General features: G+C 37.5%; 1 protein-coding gene across 3 annotated transcripts; it reads left to right on the forward strand.

Moving 5' to 3' along the window:
- Nucleotides 1-2,065: 2,065 nt before the first annotated feature.
- LOC137795628 (uncharacterized) lies at nucleotides 2,066-7,953 on the forward strand. 3 transcript variants are annotated; one of them, XM_068593232.1, is made up of 4 exons: nucleotides 2,066-4,718; nucleotides 4,818-6,087; nucleotides 6,224-6,330; nucleotides 6,415-7,953. In XM_068593232.1, the coding sequence occupies exons 1-2, from the start codon at nucleotides 2,066-2,068 to the stop codon at nucleotides 5,147-5,149; spliced, it is 2,985 nt and encodes a 994-aa protein (XP_068449333.1). In that variant the 3' UTR covers nucleotides 5,150-6,087; nucleotides 6,224-6,330; nucleotides 6,415-7,953. The 3 variants fall into 3 exon arrangements, with proteins under 3 accessions (XP_068449333.1, XP_068449331.1, XP_068449332.1); XM_068593230.1 differs by having other exon boundaries at nucleotides 2,066-6,087; XM_068593231.1 differs by having other exon boundaries at nucleotides 2,066-6,064.
- The last annotated feature ends 10,596 nt before the right edge of the window (nucleotides 7,954-18,549 follow it).

Genomic DNA, 18,549 nt, shown 5'->3' on the forward strand with positions numbered 1-18,549 from the left:
ATGTTTGTGAGGATGAGTGTCGAAATGAACAACAGTGCAATGTGCCTGATGAGAGAAGGGAAGAGTGGATTTGTCACACCTGTTACAATCATCTTAAAGATGGAGCCATGCCAACACTTGCTGTAGCCAACAACTTGGAGCTTGCTGACATTCCACCTGAACTGTGTGACCTCAACATATTGGAGAGACATCTCATAGCTAAGTGCATAGCGTTTGCCAAAATTATTCCTCTTCCCAAAGGACGACAGAGATCCATACAAGGTAACGTGGTTTGTGTCCCGTCTGAGGTGCAGGAAACAGTGGAAGCCCTACCCAGACTGAGAAGTGAGTCTCAAGTGATGAGAGTAAAACTGAAGAGACGACTGTGTTACAAAGGTCATCAGCTGTTCCAGACTGTCACCTGGTCTAAACTCGTGCAGGCGCTGCATAAACTCAAACGTATTCATCCACAATATCAGGACATAACCATCAGAGATGAGGCTGAGCTTTGTGACCCAACACTTCCTGACGACGATGATGATGATGATACATCCATGGATGAGGATGACTATGATGAAATGGATTTAATGGCCATTGACATGTGTGAGAAAAGTGCACTGTGTCATTCAGAAAATGAGACCGAAGGTGACCAGGATATAGACATGTCTTCTTGTGATGGTGAACAACCAGTGGAGCAAACAGATAATGCAGGACAGGAAGGTGACATGCCCAACGGTGGTTTTGCTCTTGAATCATGCCTTCAGCCGTGTGATGTTTCAGAGGAGATATTATGTTTCAGTGAAGGAATCTACTCTGTTGCCCCAGCGGAAAGAAACAGTCCTGTTGGCTTCTTCAAAACCCCTAAACTTGAGGCGATGGCTTTCCCTGTGCAGTTCCCTACCAGCCAAAACACACTCGATGAAATGAGACCCATCAAAGTAACACCCAGCAGTTATTTCAAAGCGAGGCTTTTCTGTATTGATGATCGTTTTGCCAGAGATGCCAACTATTTGTTCTTTGCGCAGTTTGTGACTGAAATCCACTTGGCCACATCCAGCATGTCAATACAGTTGAGGAAAGGAAAGCCTCTGACCAGAGATGGCCGAAAAATAACTTCTAGTATGCTGCAAAATAAACGGGAGGTCGAGAAGCTGGTGAGAAATAAAGATGCAGTCCGATTCATGCAACCGCTGAGAGGAACACCAGCTTATTGGGAGAAAACCACAAGAGATCTTTTTGCCATGATCAGACAGCTGGGAACTCCCACATTCTTCTGTACGTTTTCTGCAGCTGAGATGCGTTGGCCTGAAGTGATTGAAGCAATTCAAAGACAGCAAGGTAAGGAGGTCAATTTTGAAGGGCTCGACTGGTCAGCAAAGTGTGACGTACTGAGAAGCAACCCAGTGACAACAATGCGCATGTTTGATAAGCGCGTTGAGGCGTTATTCAGAGATTTGATCTTATCTCCTGCACAGCCTCTCGGCAACGTTGTTGACTTCTTTTACCGAGTTGAGTTTCAGCACAGAGGAAGCCCACACATTCACTGTCTCATATGGGTAGAAGGTGCACCCGTGTTTGAGGAGGACTCTGATCAGACTGTGACAGATTTTGTGTCCAAATACATCACAGCTCAGCTGCCTGACCCAGACTCACAACCGGAACTCTACAAGAAGGTCACGGAAGTACAAATGCACAGCAAAAACCACTCGAGGACATGTTTCAGAAGTGCCAGCTCTGGTTGCAGATTTGGATTTCCCAAGCCACCTGCCAGAAACACTTTCATAACTAGACCTGATGAGACCGTTGATCCACTCAAAGTGCAAACCGCAAAGGAAAAGCTGCAACCACTGAACTTGTTGCTGAATGAACCTGAAACGGCCTCACTTAGTTTGCAGCAGCTCCTCGCTAAATGCAACTTGACACTCGATGAGTATGAAAATGCCTCAATATGATGAACAAATCCAGTGCGGTGATACTGAAACGTGAGCCAAAAGACTGCCGGGTAAATGGATATAATCCACATCTACTTGAAGCTTGGGATGCTAATATTGATGTAAGTTATATTCTCAATGCATATTCGTGCATCATGTATCTCACCAGCTACATAACCAAAAAAGAAGCTGGACTTTCAGAGTACCTCAAAACAGTCATCGCAAACTCCGCCAGAGACAACGTCAATGAATGTGATGAAATGAGGAAAATCATGCAGGCGTACTCTAAAAAGAGAGAGGTCAGTGCTCAGGAGTGTGTGACTCGAGCATGTGGCATTAACATGAAGAAGTGTTCACGTGGTGTCATATTCATACTGACAGATGACAACGCACTGAAAATGAGTCGTCCCATGTCTTACCTGGAGAACACAACATCAGAAAGTGTAAATGTGTGGATGACATCTTTGACTGACAAATACAAAGCCAGACCTGAAACACCAGAGTATGAGGAGATGTGTTTGGCGGATTTTGCAGCGACTTGCAGAATTGTCTACGGACAACAGAAAAAAGGCAAAGATGTGTTGCCCCTCCTCAATGAGATGGGATTCGTGCAAAAGCGGAAAAACGATAAGCCTGCAATCATCAGATTTTACCGCTGCTCACAGGAAAAGTACCCTGAGAAGTTCTATGGCACACTACTGAAACTGTACCTTCCTTTCCGGTCAGAGCAGGAACTGAAAAGACCCTATTGCCCCACGTACGAGTCCTTCTACAAAGATTGCTGGGTACAACTACGAGGTTCTGACCATCCCGAGTATGTCAGCCACATTGTGAAACAAAACAGAGATAAATATGAGAAAAACAGTGAAGAGATTGAGGATGCGGTCGAAGAATTTGAACAGAACAGAGGCGTGATTGAATCTGAAGTGGTGAGGTTGGAATGTGTTGAAGAACTGGAGGCAAGACAGCCAGATCATGAAAACGTTCAAGAGAATGTCCCAGAATACAGTAATCAGGCTGATGCTGCAACGGAAGCCAGAGTCGTCAGAGAGCCCGCTGTAATAGACCCCACCCTGTTACGGCAGATGTATCAGAACCTGAACCAGAAACAAGCGTGTGTGTTCTATACAGTCAGAGACTGGTGTTTAAAGCGCGTCGGCGGGCCAAATCCCAAGCAGTTTTTCTTCTACATCAATGGTGGTGCTGGAACCGGAAAGTCACATCTCATCAAATGCATCTACTCTGAGGCATCTAAGATACTGAGCAAACTGCCGAGGCAGTCTGAGGAGGCCGACATCTCTAACCCCATTGTCCTGTTGACTGCTTTCACTGGAACTGCAGCCTTTAATATATCAGGCACAACACTGCACGCTCTGCTCAAGCTCCCACGAAGTCTGAAACCTCCATTTCAAGGACTTGGCAACAAACTGGATGAAGTCCGAGCAGAACTTGTAAATGCCGAAATCCTCATCATTGATGAAGTGTCCATGGTGTCAAAGCCCTTGTTTGCTTATGTGGATGCGAGACTGAAGCAGATCAAAGGCAGTCACAGACCCTTTGGAGGAATGTCAGTATTAGCTGTTGGAGACTTTTATCAACTACCGCCGGTGCGACAACCCAAGACCCTCTGCGTGTATGAACCATGTGAGATTGACCTATGGCAGGAAAACTTTCAGATGATCACTCTCACTGAGATTATGCGTCAGAAGGATGATGTTGCCTTTGCAGAGATGTTGAACCGGATCCGTGTGAAAGGAAAGTCAGATGAGTTGTCTGAAGCAGACAGAGCCTTATTGTCACAGACCATCACTGACCCTGCACTTTGTCCAGCTGATGTCCTGCACATCTTTGCAACTAATAAACAGGTTGATTCACACAACTCGGCAACATTAGCTCTGCTCCATTTTCATGTCACCAAGATTGATGCAGATGACTACAAGAAGGACCCACGAACTGGAAGAATGGCTCGACAAGACAAACCATACAAAGGAAACAGAAATGAGCTCCCAGATACACTAAACGTAGCTGATGGTGCTCGAGTCATGCTCACCAGAAACATAGACGTCTCTCAAGGATTGGTGAATGGATCGTTTGCTACTCTCGCCAGGATGATGACCTCAGAACAAAGTGGTGTTGCTCATGTCACTATGCTCGGACTCAAGATGGATGATGAAACCGCTGGAAGGAATTACGGAAACGGACCACCAGGCAGACCCGACGATCTAGTGTACATCGAGAGAGCCGAGGAGAATCTGAAACAGAAAGGAGTGGTACGCAGACAGTTTCCTGTTCGACTTGCTTTTGCTTGTACAATACACAAGGTTCAAGGTATGACACGGGCGTCAGCTGTAGTCTCACTAAAGCACATTTTTGAACCTGGCATGGCTTATGTAGCTCTCAGTAGAGTGACCTCTCTCAGTGGACTGTACGTGCTGGATCTGGATGAGAGGAAAATCTATGCCAACCCAGAAATCACTGGAGCCCTCGAGACCATGAGACAAGTCAGCTTGGACGACATGATGCCTCTTCTTCGTATCCAACAGACATTGAGCAGACATGACACACTGACCATTGTTCACCATAACACAGAAGGTTTACCATCTCATGTCAATGACATCAGGAGTCATCATGAATTGTGTCTTACAGATGTTTTGTGTCTTACAGAAACTCACCTTCAAGGCTCCTTTGTTGCAGACAGTCTTCAGTTAGAGGGCTACAACATGTTCAAACGCAACAGACACGTTTCGTACACAAATGTTCCACAAATGGCCGGCAGAGGTGGTGGTGGAGTTGCTGTTTATGTGAAAAGTAATATTCAAGTGTGTGAAAAACAGTACCTACATAATGTAACTGACCTTGAGTTTGTGGTTTTAAAGGTTGAAGCCCCACTGAGTGCTCTGATTGCAGCTGTATACAGACCTCCAAACTACAGTGTGACATCATTCCTGTCAAACCTGGGGAGCCTTCTGGACTCATTGGAGATCATGGACTGTCAGCCCATCATTGTCTGTGGTGATTTCAACGAGAATCTCTTCTCCAACATCGGTAAGCCAATACTTAATCTGTTTCAGTCCAGGGGATACGCACAAGTCATCACTGCTGCAACCACGGAGAAGAACACACTGCTGGACCTCATCTTCATCTCCCAACCACAACGTTGTCTCCACTCTGGTGTGATGAAAACCTACTACAGCTATCACAACCCTGTCTACTGTGTCATGTCCTGGAGCAGTCCATAAATGTACCAGCTGAGTTTAAGAGAGAAAATATTAGGTCATGGGTAAGGTTTTTGGTAAGTACAATGGCAATTTGTTTGGTAATTTTAATTTTCACAGTACTGGATAATATTAGGGGTCATAGATGTCCATACACTTTCATAACCATCCACACACATACCTGCACAGCCTACCCGTATGTAACTATACATTTTTAGCAACATTTTCAACACATTTGGGCCTGTGCATTTATCAGGGAGGGTTTGGGTCAGGGTTGATAAATGCACAGGCCCAAACTGTTTCAATAGCTGTGTACAGCTTTGTACACAGTTGCTGACTATTAATGTATCAGAAGGTATGTGTTCTAGATTAACACATACTTTCTGATGTACCGATAGCTACCAGCTGAAACACCAAATTTCCACCCCATCCAATTTCACACTTTAGACTCTAGCAGGGCGGGTTGTTACTGTTACTCATATAAGTTTCCTTTCCCCTTTTTCCTGTTACTTCTGTAATGTCAAGTTTCCTTTTTTTAATGGACAGAAGACACCGTTCTTCTGTTTTCTCTGTAATGTTAAGTTTCCTTTTTTTAATGGACAGAAGACACCGTTCACAGCACTGTGAGGTTTAGACATGCTGCAACAGGCCAGAGACTGCAGCACCAAGTGTCAACAGAGGTCCCGTCACTTTTGGAACACGTAGAAACGTGTTTAACTTGCTGCTTGTCCCAGTCATTTTTTTAAAGCTGAGGATGAGAAAACACCTGCCTGCCTTTGCCTCACCTGCTGTTTGGCTCTGGGATACTTGATCAACTCATTACAAACAAGACATCATGCCACAACAAACCAGATGCTGCAGCACCACCTTAACGGTCCATCAACAGTGGAACCACCGGTGCCGGATCACAGAGTTCTCCTTCTCCCTTCCAGTGTCAAGGTTTCTTCACAGCAGAGCATAATGTATTGCTTTCTTATTTACTGTGCTTTACAATGTTTAGCTGTAAATGTATGTTCATTAATATATTCATTTTTTTAACAGTTATAAAAAACACTAATGTTATAGATCTTCCTCCACTGTCATCCCTCCACTTCGCAGTGAAGACACTGTGTAGAGAGCTAGACACATAAAAGAAGCTGAACATCATGCAGCCCTCCTAAACTTCTGTGAGAAATGGCTTGTTTTGCACTGCAGCAAAGTTTGAGGTATTTCATTATTGTGAATTATGTAACTTTTCAACATGTTTGGTTTCAGTCCTCAGTTTATTAAAATAACTTTTCTCTTGTCAGGACCAGCTCTATTGTCCGACCTCAACATCACCATCGGTGCATCCATTGCTGTGCTGAGTTCAGTTCAGCGGAGACGAACTACAGTTGATCCTGAAGCAAGTGATCAAGTGTACGGCTGCAGGGAACCAAGCTGCTGCAGATCAGGCATCACTGTCAATGTCACTGTCAATGTGAGCTATGTTGACAGTTTGGTTTGTGCCAATATATTCAAGGTTTTTCACATGTGTATAGCTTCAGGGTAATCTAAGCCCTATTAAAAGTTGTTGTATGTGTAAACCCTGTGTTAACATGTCAGAGAGACAAGCTGAAGGTATTGTCTTCAGACTGGCTAGAACACACGACTTAGTTCAAAGATGTAATTGGAAAACAAATCTACCCAAGCTTGTCTTCTAACCTTGAGTCAAACTAGTGACTCTAATCTAATGTTCCTTAAAAGTAAGGATAACCCACGTTTCAGTGAGGCTCAGTACACAGAGCTTAATATTGGGATAGTTGAAATTACAATATTGACATGACTGTAAGTCCAGGGCTGTCTTGAACTACTGGGAGTATCAACCTAAGTCTACAATGTGAAAAGCCTTTGATTGTAGGATTGTATAATATTGTAAACCATTGAAACTGTGATACATTTGTTTCCCAATATCAAAGGCCCAATGTACAGAAAGCTATCTATTAACAAATGTGCCACTCTATCAAATTTTCCCTTCTCTGAAATTCTTTCCCTTTTCTGGTTGGCCAAAGTGCATTTGCTTTGAAATCTTTGGGCAAAATGAAACCCTAAGGCTTTTTTGCAGACAGGGTTTTCTTGTCTATTTCCATTTTGAATTCATTTAATTTAGGTTCAGTTTATTTCAATGTAATTTATTTCAGAATAATGCAGGTCGATAAACACGTTATCCTTACTTGGATAATAAAATATGCAAAACATTATTATTTTCTTTGACTTGGCCAGTAAGACAGTCTTTCCAATCTACAAAATATATATGCAATACATCAATAATTAAACAATTTATTAACATTTTCATATTCACTATTTGTTTCCTCTTTGAAATTTATTTATTTAATTTATTTTTATTAATTAATTTTTTTGTCATATTCATGTAATATGCTGCAACTCTGTTACGTTGCTCATTCTGGTCACATGACATCTATTGCTTCTGTCCATCCTGGGAGAGGGATCCTCCTCTGTTGCTCTCCCTCAGGTTTCTTCCCCTTTTTTCCCTGTTAAAGGGTGAGGGGGGGAGTTTTTCCTGATCCGATGTGAGGTTCTGGGACAGGGATGTTATGTGTACAGATTGTAAAGCCCTCCGAGGCAAATCTTGTATTTGTGATTTTGGGCTATATCAAATAAACTGAATTGAAATATATGAATTTCTAATGATCTATGAACAATATATCAGTGTTGTCTGTAAGTTACAGTTTTTACATGATTTCTTCTAATTTATTGCTGTTGATACTAATGTACTGTGTTAATTACTTAAAAATTGTTGATTCATAAATGGTAATTTAAATGTAAACAAATTAAACATTCATAATGAAGTCATTGTCTGGTTCATTCTTGCAATAGCATTGCTGATGGAACTGTTTCTTCTAGTGTTCTTGTACTACACACTATGAAACTTCTTCTGCTGCTACTAAACTTTCAGCTGTTGAAACTACTACGTTTTTGTTATGACTATACTTCTCCTACTTTTCCGAATTGTACAGTTTAACAGATTTTCTTCCTGGATTGTAATTCATCTCTTGGATTGTTTAAAATGATGCCATTTAGCTTCCATCTTTTCCAGTGATACATTTTAACGACACAGTTATTTAGCAATTTAGTTTAATGCTTTTGGGCTTCAACACTTTTCATGCGGTAGTTTTCTAAATATGTTCATATATATTCCACTATTTTCATATATATTCAGCTGTTTTCATATATTCAGATTTTTTAAGCTTTATTCCACTATATTTCACTATGTTCAGCTAAATGTAGCAATTTATTTCAAATATTTCAGCTTTATGCTTCAGCTTTTTGCATTCCAACGCATTTTCCACAGGAAATGCAATTTTCTAGTTAGTTGGAATGCTTCGAGCATTCCAACTATTGTTCTTCGAATCTTTAAAAAACTTATTAGTTGGAATGCTTCGAGCATTCCAACTATTGTTCTTCGAATCTTTAAAAAACTTATTATTCTATTTCTTCCGTACGTATTTTGGACCTCTTCAGCTCCTTCATATTTTCAGCTACAGAAAAAAGTTCAATTATTCAAATATTCAGCTTCTTAAGCACACGTGTGCAACTTCCTTTTCAAATTTCAGACTTTTCAAATTTTTAAATTATTAAACTTTTTATGATTTTTTTTAAAATGGGACCCAATGGGGAAATCTTCAAATCATCTTCAACTTCAAACGTTTGCAGGTTCTTCATACGTTCAGCTAGAGACACAATTTCAAATTTCAAATGTTGACAAAACGTTCAGCTATTATTCTACGCATTTACATTTTTCATATTTTTTCAAATATTTAAATTATTAAACTTTTTATAAAAATAAAAATGAATGGTTTCCAATGAAAAACGTTTTAAAATCCGCTGAAACTTCTTCAGCTCCAAAAGCCTAAGGCTCTGCCATGCTTTCAGCTAGAGACACCATTCCAAGTTTAAAATGTTGCCAAAACTTTCAGCTATTACCGCATATCTCCACTTATTGATATATTTTATACTGTCATAATTGTCAGCGTTTTAGTTTTATGTTTTTTTGCCGCCTTTTCTCTCTTTTGCATGAGTGTGTGTTGCGGAGCTCAGTGCACGTGATGTCATACTTAGAGGGCAGACCCACGTCAGATCTTGAAGATTTTTTTTTTTTTAATTTGCCGTAAACTCCGTACCGTGTACTCTTTGGGCATAATTTATAGCTCAAAACGTTGGAAATCTTGTCTTCTGTCATAAACTGCGGTCGATAGGAATCCAACACATTCAGACGTCTCGTAATCGGACTGAATGTGAGAGCAAGTCCACCTCGCTCTGCCATCCGCTTCAATGTTAAATCTCCCTCCAAAGCCACGTCTCCCCTGAAGCTCGTACCTGATTTGTAAATCGCCCGTACAGACACATGTTTTATCGTACAGACTCACCAGTCACAGTATCTGTTCATCAAGTCTTCCTAACGCTTCATATGCGATATTGAAGCAATCGGGGCTTTTTAAGTATGTTTTTTGGGTGATTTTTGGATAGGTGTTTCCCAGCATTGACTCCATATAATCATCGGCAGTTAGTAATTGTAACTGCCGATATTTGAATTCATCACCATGGCAACCTCTGACATGAGGGCAGTTCAACAGACACACAGACACTTACACACGCACACACACACAGGACTTCTCTCTCTGTCTCCCTCCCTCCCTTTCTCTATCTGTTCATATATATATTCCACTATTTTCATATCTATTCAGCTGTTTTGTTATTTTCAAGTATATTCAGCTTTTTTAAGCTTTATTCAACAATATTTCACTATGTTCAGTATTTAGATGATGCACTTTTCCTTTCAACTTTTCCAATTATACATTTAAACAAGAAGGATTTTCAACAGTTCAGTTTAATGCTTTTGGGCTTCAACACTTTTCATCAGTTAGTTTTCTTTACATGTTCATATATATTCCACTATTTTTATATATATTCAGTTGTTTTGTTATTTTCAAATATATTCAGCTTTTTTAAGCTTTATTCAACAATATTTCACTATGTTCAGTATTTAGATGATGCACTTTTCCTTTCAACTTTTCCAATTATACATTTAAACAAGAAGGATTTTCAACAGTTCAGTTTAATGCTTTTGGGCTTCAACACTTTTCATCAGGTAGTTTTCTTTACATGTTCATATATATTCCACTATTTTTATATATATTCAGTTGTTTTGTTATTTTCAAATATATTCAGCTTTTTTAAGCTTTATTCAACAATATTTCACTATGTTCAGTATTTAGATGATGCACTTTTCCTTTCAACTTTTCCAATTATACATTTAAACAAGAAGGATTTTCAACAGTTCAGTTTAATGCTTTTGGGCTTCAACACTTTTCATCAGGTAGTTTTCTTTACATGTTCATATATATTCCACTATTTTCATACATATTCAGGTGTTTTATTCAGTTGTTTTGTTATTTTCAAATATATTCAGCTTTTTTAAAGCTTTTTTAAGCTTTATTCAACAATATTTCACTATGTTCAGTGTTTAGATGATGCAGTTTTTCTTTCACCTTTTCCAATTATACATTTAAACAACAAGGATTTTCAACAGTTCAGTTTAATGCTTTTGGGCTTCAACACTTTTCATCAGGTAGTTTTCTTTACATGTTCATATGTATTCCACTATTTTCATATATATTCACCTGTTTTGATAAATATTCCAGTATTTTCATATACATTCAGCTGTTTTCATATATATTCAGCTTTAAGCTTTTTTTAAGCTTTATTCAACTTTATTTCACTATTTTCAGCTACATTCAGCAATTTCTTTCAAATATTTCAGCTTTATGCTTCAGCTTTTTGCATTCCAACGCATTTTCCACAGGAAATGCAATTTCTAGTTATTATTCTATTTCTTCCGTACGTATTTTGGACCTCTTCAGCTCCTTCATATTTTCAGCTACAGAAAAAAGTTCAATTATTCAAATATTCAGCTTCTTAAGCACACGTGTGCAACTTCCTTTTCAAATTTCAGACTTTTCAAATTTTTAAATTATTAAACTTTTTATGATTTTTTTTAAAATGGGACCCAATGGGGAAATCTTCAAATCATCTTCAACTTCAAACGTTTGCAGGTTCTTCATACGTTCAGCTAGAGACACAATTTCAAATTTCAAATGTTGACAAAACGTTCAGCTATTATTCTACGCTTTTACATTTTTCATATTTTTTCAAATATTTAAATTATTAAACTTTTTATAAAAATAAAAATGAATGGTTTCCAATGAAAAACGTTTTAAAATCCGCTTAAACTTCTTCAGCTCCAAAAGCCTAAGGCTCTGCCATGCTTTCAGCTAGAGACACCATTCCAAGTTTAAAATGTTGCCAAAACTTTCAGCTATTACCGCATATCTCCACTTATTGATATATTTTATACTGTCATAATTGTCAGCGTTTTAGTTTTATGTTTTTTTGCCGCCTTTTCTCTCTTTTGCATGAGTGTGTGTTGCGGAGCTCAGTGCACGTGATGTCATACTTAGAGGGCAGACCCACGTCAGATCTTGAAGATTTTTTTTTTTTAAATTTGCCGTAAACTCCGTACCGTGTACTCTTTGGGCATAATTTATAGCTCAAAACGTTGGAAATCTTGTCTTCTGTCATAAACTGCGGTCGATAGGAATCCAACACATTCAGACGTCTCGTAATCGGACTGAATGTGAGAGCAAGTCCACCTCGCTCTGCCATCCGCTTCAATGTTAAATCTCCCTCCAAAGCCACGTCTCCCCTGAAGCTCGTACCTGATTTGTAAATCGCCCGTACAGACACATGTTTTATCGTACAGACTCACCAGTCACAGTATCTGTTCATCAAGTCTTCCTAACGCTTCATATGCGATATCTAAGCAATCGGGGCTTTTTAAGTATGTTTTTTGGGTGATTTTTGGATAGGTGTTTCCCAGCATTGACTCCATATAATCATCGGCAGTTAGTAATTGTAACTGCCGATATTTGAATTCATCACCATGGCAACCTCTGACATGAGGGCAGTTCAACAGACACACAGACACTTACACACGCACACACACACAGGACTTCTCTCTCTGTCTCCCTCCCTCCCTTTCTCTATCTGTTCATGTATATATTCCACTATTTTCATATCTATTCAGCTGTTTTGTTATTTTCAAGTATATTCAGCTTTTTTAAGCTTTATTCAACAATATTTCACTATGTTCAGTGTTTAGATGATGCACTTTTCCTTTCAACTTTTCCAATTATACATTTAAACAAGAAGGATTTTCAACAGTTCAGTTTAATGCTTTTGGGCTTCAACACTTTTCATCAGTTAGTTTTCTTTACATGTTCATATATATTCCACTATTTTTATATATATTCAGTTGTTTTGTTATTTTCAAATATATTCAGCTTTTTTAAGCTTTATTCAACAATATTTCACTATGTTCAGTATTTAGATGATGCACTTTTCCTTTCAACTTTTCCAATTATACATTTAAACAAGAAGGATTTGCGACAGTTCAGTTTAATGCTTTTGGGCTTCAACACTTTTCATCAGGTAGTTTTCTTTACATGTTCATATATATTCCACTATTTTCATACATATTCAGGTGTTTTATTCAGTTGTTTTGTTATTTTCAAATATATTCAGCTTTTTTAAAGCTTTTTTAAGCTTTATTCAACAATATTTCACTATGTTCAGTGTTTAGATGATGCAGTTTTCCTTTCACCTTTTCCAATTATACATTTAAACAACAAGGATTTTCAACAGTTCAGTTTAATGCTTTTGGGCTTCAACACTTTTCATCAGGTAGTTTTCTTTACATGTTCATATATATTCCACTATTTTCATATATATTCACCTGTTTTGATAAATATTCCAGTATTTTCATATACATTCAGCTGTTTTCATATATATTCAGCTTTAAGCTTTTTTTAAGCTTTATTCAACTTTATTTCACTATTTTCAGCTACATTCAGCAATTTCTTTCAAATATTTCAGCTTTATGCTTCAGCTTTTTGCATTCCAACGCATTTTCCACAGGAAATGCAATTTCTAGTTATTATTCTATTTCTTCCGTACGTATTTTGGACCTCTTCAGCTCCTTCATATTTTCAGCTACAGAAAAAAGTTCAATTATTCAAATATTCAGCTTCTTAAGCACACGTGTGCAACTTCCTTTTCAAATTTCAGACTTTTCAAATTTTTAAATTATTAAACTTTTTATGATTTTTTTTAAAATGGGACCCAATGGGGAAATCTTCAAATCATCTTCAACTTCAAACGTTTGCAGGTTCTTCATACGTTCAGCTAGAGACACAATTTCAAATTTCAAATGTTGACAAAACGTTCAGCTATTATTCTACGCTTTTACATTTTTCATATTTTTTCAAATATTTAAATTATTAAACTTTTTATAAAAATAAAAATGAATGGTTTCCAATGAAAAACGTTTTAAAATCCGCTTAAACTTCTTCAGCTCCAAAAGCCTAAGGCTCTGCCATGCTTTCAGCTAGAGACACCATTCCAAGTTTAAAATGTTGCCAAAACTTTCAGCTATTACCGCATATCTCCACTTATTGATATATTTTATACTGTCATAATTGTCAGCGTTTTAGTTTTATGTTTTTTTGCCGCCTTTTCTCTCTTTTGCATGAGTGTGTGTTGCGGAGCTCAGTGCACGTGATGTCATACTTAGAGGGCAGACCCACGTCAGATCTTGAAGATTTTTTTTTTTTAAATTTGCCGTAAACTCCGTACCGTGTACTCTTTGGGCATAATTTATAGCTCAAAACGTTGGAAATCTTGTCTTCTGTCATAAACTGCGGTCGATAGGAATCCAACACATTCAGACGTCTCGTAATCGGACTGAATGTGAGAGCAAGTCCACCTCGCTCTGCCATCCGCTTCAATGTTAAATCTCCCTCCAAAGCCACGTCTCCCCTGAAGCTCGTACCTGATTTGTAAATCGCCCGTACAGACACATGTTTTATCGTACAGACTCACCAGTCACAGTATCTGTTTATCAAGTCTTCCTAACGCTTCATATGCGATATTGAAGCAATCGGGGCTTTTTAAGTATGTTTTTTGGGTGATTTTTGGATAGGTGTTTCCCAGCATTGACTCCATATAATCATCGGCAGTTAGTAATTGTAACTGCCGATATTTGAATTCATCACCATGGCAACCTCTGACATGAGGGCAGTTCAACAGACACACAGACACTTACACACGCACACACACACAGGACTTCTCTCTCTGTCTCCCTCCCTCCCTTTCTCTATCTGTTCATATATATATTCCACTATTTTCATATCTATTCAGCTGTTTTGTTATTTTCAAATATATTCAGCTTTTTTAAGCTTTATTCAACAATATTTCACTATGTTCAGTGTTTAGATGATGCAGTTTTCCTTTCACCTTTTCCAATTATACATTTAAACAACAAGGATTTTCAACAGTTCAGTTTAATGCTTTTGGGCTTCAACACTTTTCATCAGGTAGTTTTCTTTACATGTTCATATATATTCCACTATTTTCATATATATTCACCTGTTTTGATAAATATTCCAGTATTTTCATATACATTCAGCTGTTTTCATATATATTCAGCTTTAAGCTTTTTTTAAGCTTTATTCAACTTTATTTCACTATTTTCAGCTACATTCAGCAATTTCTTTCAAATATTTCAGCTTTATGCTTCAGCTTTTTGCATTCCAACGCATTTTCCACAGGAAATGCAATTTCTAGTTATTATTCTATTTCTTCCGTACGTATTTTGGACCTCTTCAGCTCCTTCATATTTTCAGCTACAGAAAAAAGTTCAATTATTCAAATATTCAGCTTCTTAAGCACACGTGTGCAACTTCCTTTTCAAATTTCAGACTTTTCAAATTTTTAAATTATTAAACTTTTTATGATTTTTTTTAAAATGGGACCCAATGGGGAAATCTTCAAATCATCTTCAACTTCAAACGTTTGCAGGTTCTTCATACGTTCAGCTAGAGACACAATTTCAAATTTCAAATGTTGACAAAACGTTCAGCTATTATTCTACGCTTTTACATTTTTCATATTTTTTCAAATATTTAAATTATTAAACTTTTTATAAAAATAAAAATGAATGGTTTCCAATGAAAAACGTTTTAAAATCCGCTTAAACTTCTTCAGCTCCAAAAGCCTAAGGCTCTGCCATGCTTTCAGCTAGAGACACCATTCCAAGTTTAAAATGTTGCCAAAACTTTCAGCTATTACCGCATATCTCCACTTATTGATATATTTTATACTGTCATAATTGTCAGCGTTTTAGTTTTATGTTTTTTTGCCGCCTTTTCTCTCTTTTGCATGAGTGTGTGTTGCGGAGCTCAGTGCACGTGATGTCATACTTAGAGGGCAGACCCACGTCAGATCTTGAAGATTTTTTTTTTTTAAATTTGCCGTAAACTCCGTACCGTGTACTCTTTGGGCATAATTTATAGCTCAAAACGTTGGAAATCTTGTCTTCTGTCATAAACTGCGGTCGATAGGAATCCAACACATTCAGACGTCTCGTAATCGGACTGAATGTGAGAGCAAGTCCACCTCGCTCTGCCATCCGCTTCAATGTTAAATCTCCCTCCAAAGCCACGTCTCCCCTGAAGCTCGTACCTGATTTGTAAATCGCCCGTACAGACACATGTTTTATCGTACAGACTCACCAGTCACAGTATCTGTTCATCAAGTCTTCCTAACGCTTCATATGCGATATCTAAGCAATCGGGGCTTTTTAAGTATGTTTTTTGGGTGATTTTTGGATAGGTGTTTCCCAGCATTGACTCCATATAATCATCGGCAGTTAGTAATTGTAACTGCCGATATTTGAATTCATCACCATGGCAACCTCTGACATGAGGGCAGTTCAACAGACACACAGACACTTACACACGCACACACACACAGGACTTCTCTCTCTGTCTCCCTCCCTCCCTTTCTCTATCTGTTCATGTATATATTCCACTATTTTCATATCTATTCAGCTGTTTTGTTATTTTCAAGTATATTCAGCTTTTTTAAGCTTTATTCAACAATATTTCACTATGTTCAGTGTTTAGATGATGCACTTTTCCTTTCAACTTTTCCAATTATACATTTAAACAAGAAGGATTTTCAACAGTTCAGTTTAATGCTTTTGGGCTTCAACACTTTTCATCAGTTAGTTTTCTTTACATGTTCATATATATTCCACTATTTTTATATATATTCAGTTGTTTTGTTATTTTCAAATATATTCAGCTTTTTTAAGCTTTATTCAACAATATTTCACTATGTTCAGTATTTAGATGATGCACTTTTCCTTTCAACTTTTCCAATTATACATTTAAACAAGAAGGATTTGCGACAGTTCAGTTTAATGCTTTTGGGCTTCAACACTTTTCATCAGGTAGTTTTCTTTACATGTTCATATATATTCCACTATTTTCATACATATTCAGGTGTTTTATTCAGTTGTTTTGTTATTTTCAAATATATTCAGCTTTTTTAAAGCTTTTTTAAGCTTTATTCAACAATATTTCACTATGTTCAGTGTTTAGATGATGCAGTTTTCCTTTCACCTTTTCCAATTATACATTTAAACAACAAGGATTTTCAACAGTTCAGTTTAATGCTTTTGGGCTTCAACACTTTTCATCAGGTAGTTTTCTTTACATGTTCATATATATTCCACTATTTTCATATATATTCACCTGTTTTGATAAATATTCCAGTATTTTCATATACATTCAGCTGTTTTCATATATATTCAGCTTTAAGCTTTTTTTAAGCTTTATTCAACTTTATTTCACTATTTTCAGCTACATTCAGCAATTTCTTTCAAATATTTCAGCTTTATGCTTCAGCTTTTTGCATTCCAACGCATTTTCCACAGGAAATGCAATTTCTAGTTATTATTCTATTTCTTCCGTACGTATTTTGGACCTCTTCAGCTCCTTCATATTTTCAGCTACAGAAAAAAGTTCAATTATTCAAATATTCAGCTTCTTAAGCACACGTGTGCAACTTCCTTTTCAAATTTCAGACTTTTCAAATTTTTAAATTATTAAACTTTTTATGATTTTTTTTAAAATGGGACCCAATGTGGAAATCTTCAAATCATCTTCAACTTCAAACGTTTGCAGGTTCTTCATACGTTCAGCTAGAGACACAATTTCAAATTTCAAATGTTGACAAAACGTTCAGCTATTATTCTACGCTTTTACATTTTTCATATTTTTTCAAATATTTAAATTATTAAACTTTTTATAAAAATAAAAATGAATGGTTTCCAATGAAAAACGTTTTAAAATCCGCTTAAACTTCTTCAGCTCCAAAAGCCTAAGGCTCTGCCATGCTTTCAGCTAGAGACACCATTCCAAGTTTAAAATGTTGCCAAAACTTTCAGCTATTACCGCATATCTCCACTTATTGATATATTTTATACTGTCATAATTGTCAGCGTTTTAGTTTTATGTTTTTTTGCCGCCTTTTCTCTCTTTTGCATGAGTGTGTGTTGCGGAGCTCAGTGCACGTGATGTCATACTTAGAGGGCAGACCCACGTCAGATCTTGAAGATTTTTTTTTTTTAAATTTGCCGTAAACTCCGTACCGTGTACTCTTTGGGCATAATTTATAGCTCAAAACGTTGGAAATCTTGTCTTCTGTCATAAACTGCGGTCGATAGGAATCCAACACATTCAGACGTCTCGTAATCGGACTGAATGTGAGAGCAAGTCCACCTCGCTCTGCCATCCGCTTCAATGTTAAATCTCCCTCCAAAGCCACGTCTCCCGTGAAGCTCGTACCTGATTTGTAAATCGCCCGTACAGACACATGTTTTATCGTACAGACTCACCAGTCACAGTATCTGTTTATCAAGTCTTCCTAACGCTTCATATGCGATATTGAAGCAATCGGGGCTTTTTAAGTATGTTTTTTGGGTGATTTTTGGATAGGTGTTTCCCAGCATTGACTCCATATAATCATCGGCAGTTAGTAATTGTAACTGCCGATATTTGAATTCATCACCATGGCAACCTCTGACATGAGGGCAGTTCAACAGACACACAGACACTTACACACGCACACACACACAGGACTTCTCTCTCTGTCTCCCTCCCTCCCTTTCTCTATCTGTTCATATATATATTCCACTATTTTCATATCTATTCAGCTGTTTTGTTATTTTCAAATATATTCAGCTTTTTTAAGCTTTATTCAACAATATTTCACTATGTTCAGTGTTTAGATGATGCAGTTTTCCTTTCACCTTTTCCAATTATACATTTAAACAACAAGGATTTTCAACAGTTCAGTTTAATGCTTTTGGGCTTCAACACTTTTCATCAGGTAGTTTTCTTTACATGTTCATATATATTCCACTATTTTCATATATATTCACCTGTTTTGATAAATATTCCAGTATTTTCATATACATTCAG

Source organism: Clinocottus analis, unplaced genomic scaffold, assembly GCF_023055335.1.
Source record: "Clinocottus analis isolate CAN_PGR_092001 unplaced genomic scaffold, fCliAna1.0.p SCAF_29, whole genome shotgun sequence".
NCBI lineage: Eukaryota > Metazoa > Chordata > Actinopteri > Perciformes > Cottidae > Clinocottus > Clinocottus analis.

Coding starts and splice junctions, on each gene's coding strand:
- LOC137795628 (XM_068593230.1), top strand. CDS start 2,066: ATGTATCTCACCAGCTACATAACCAAAAAAGAAGCTGGACTTTCAGAG.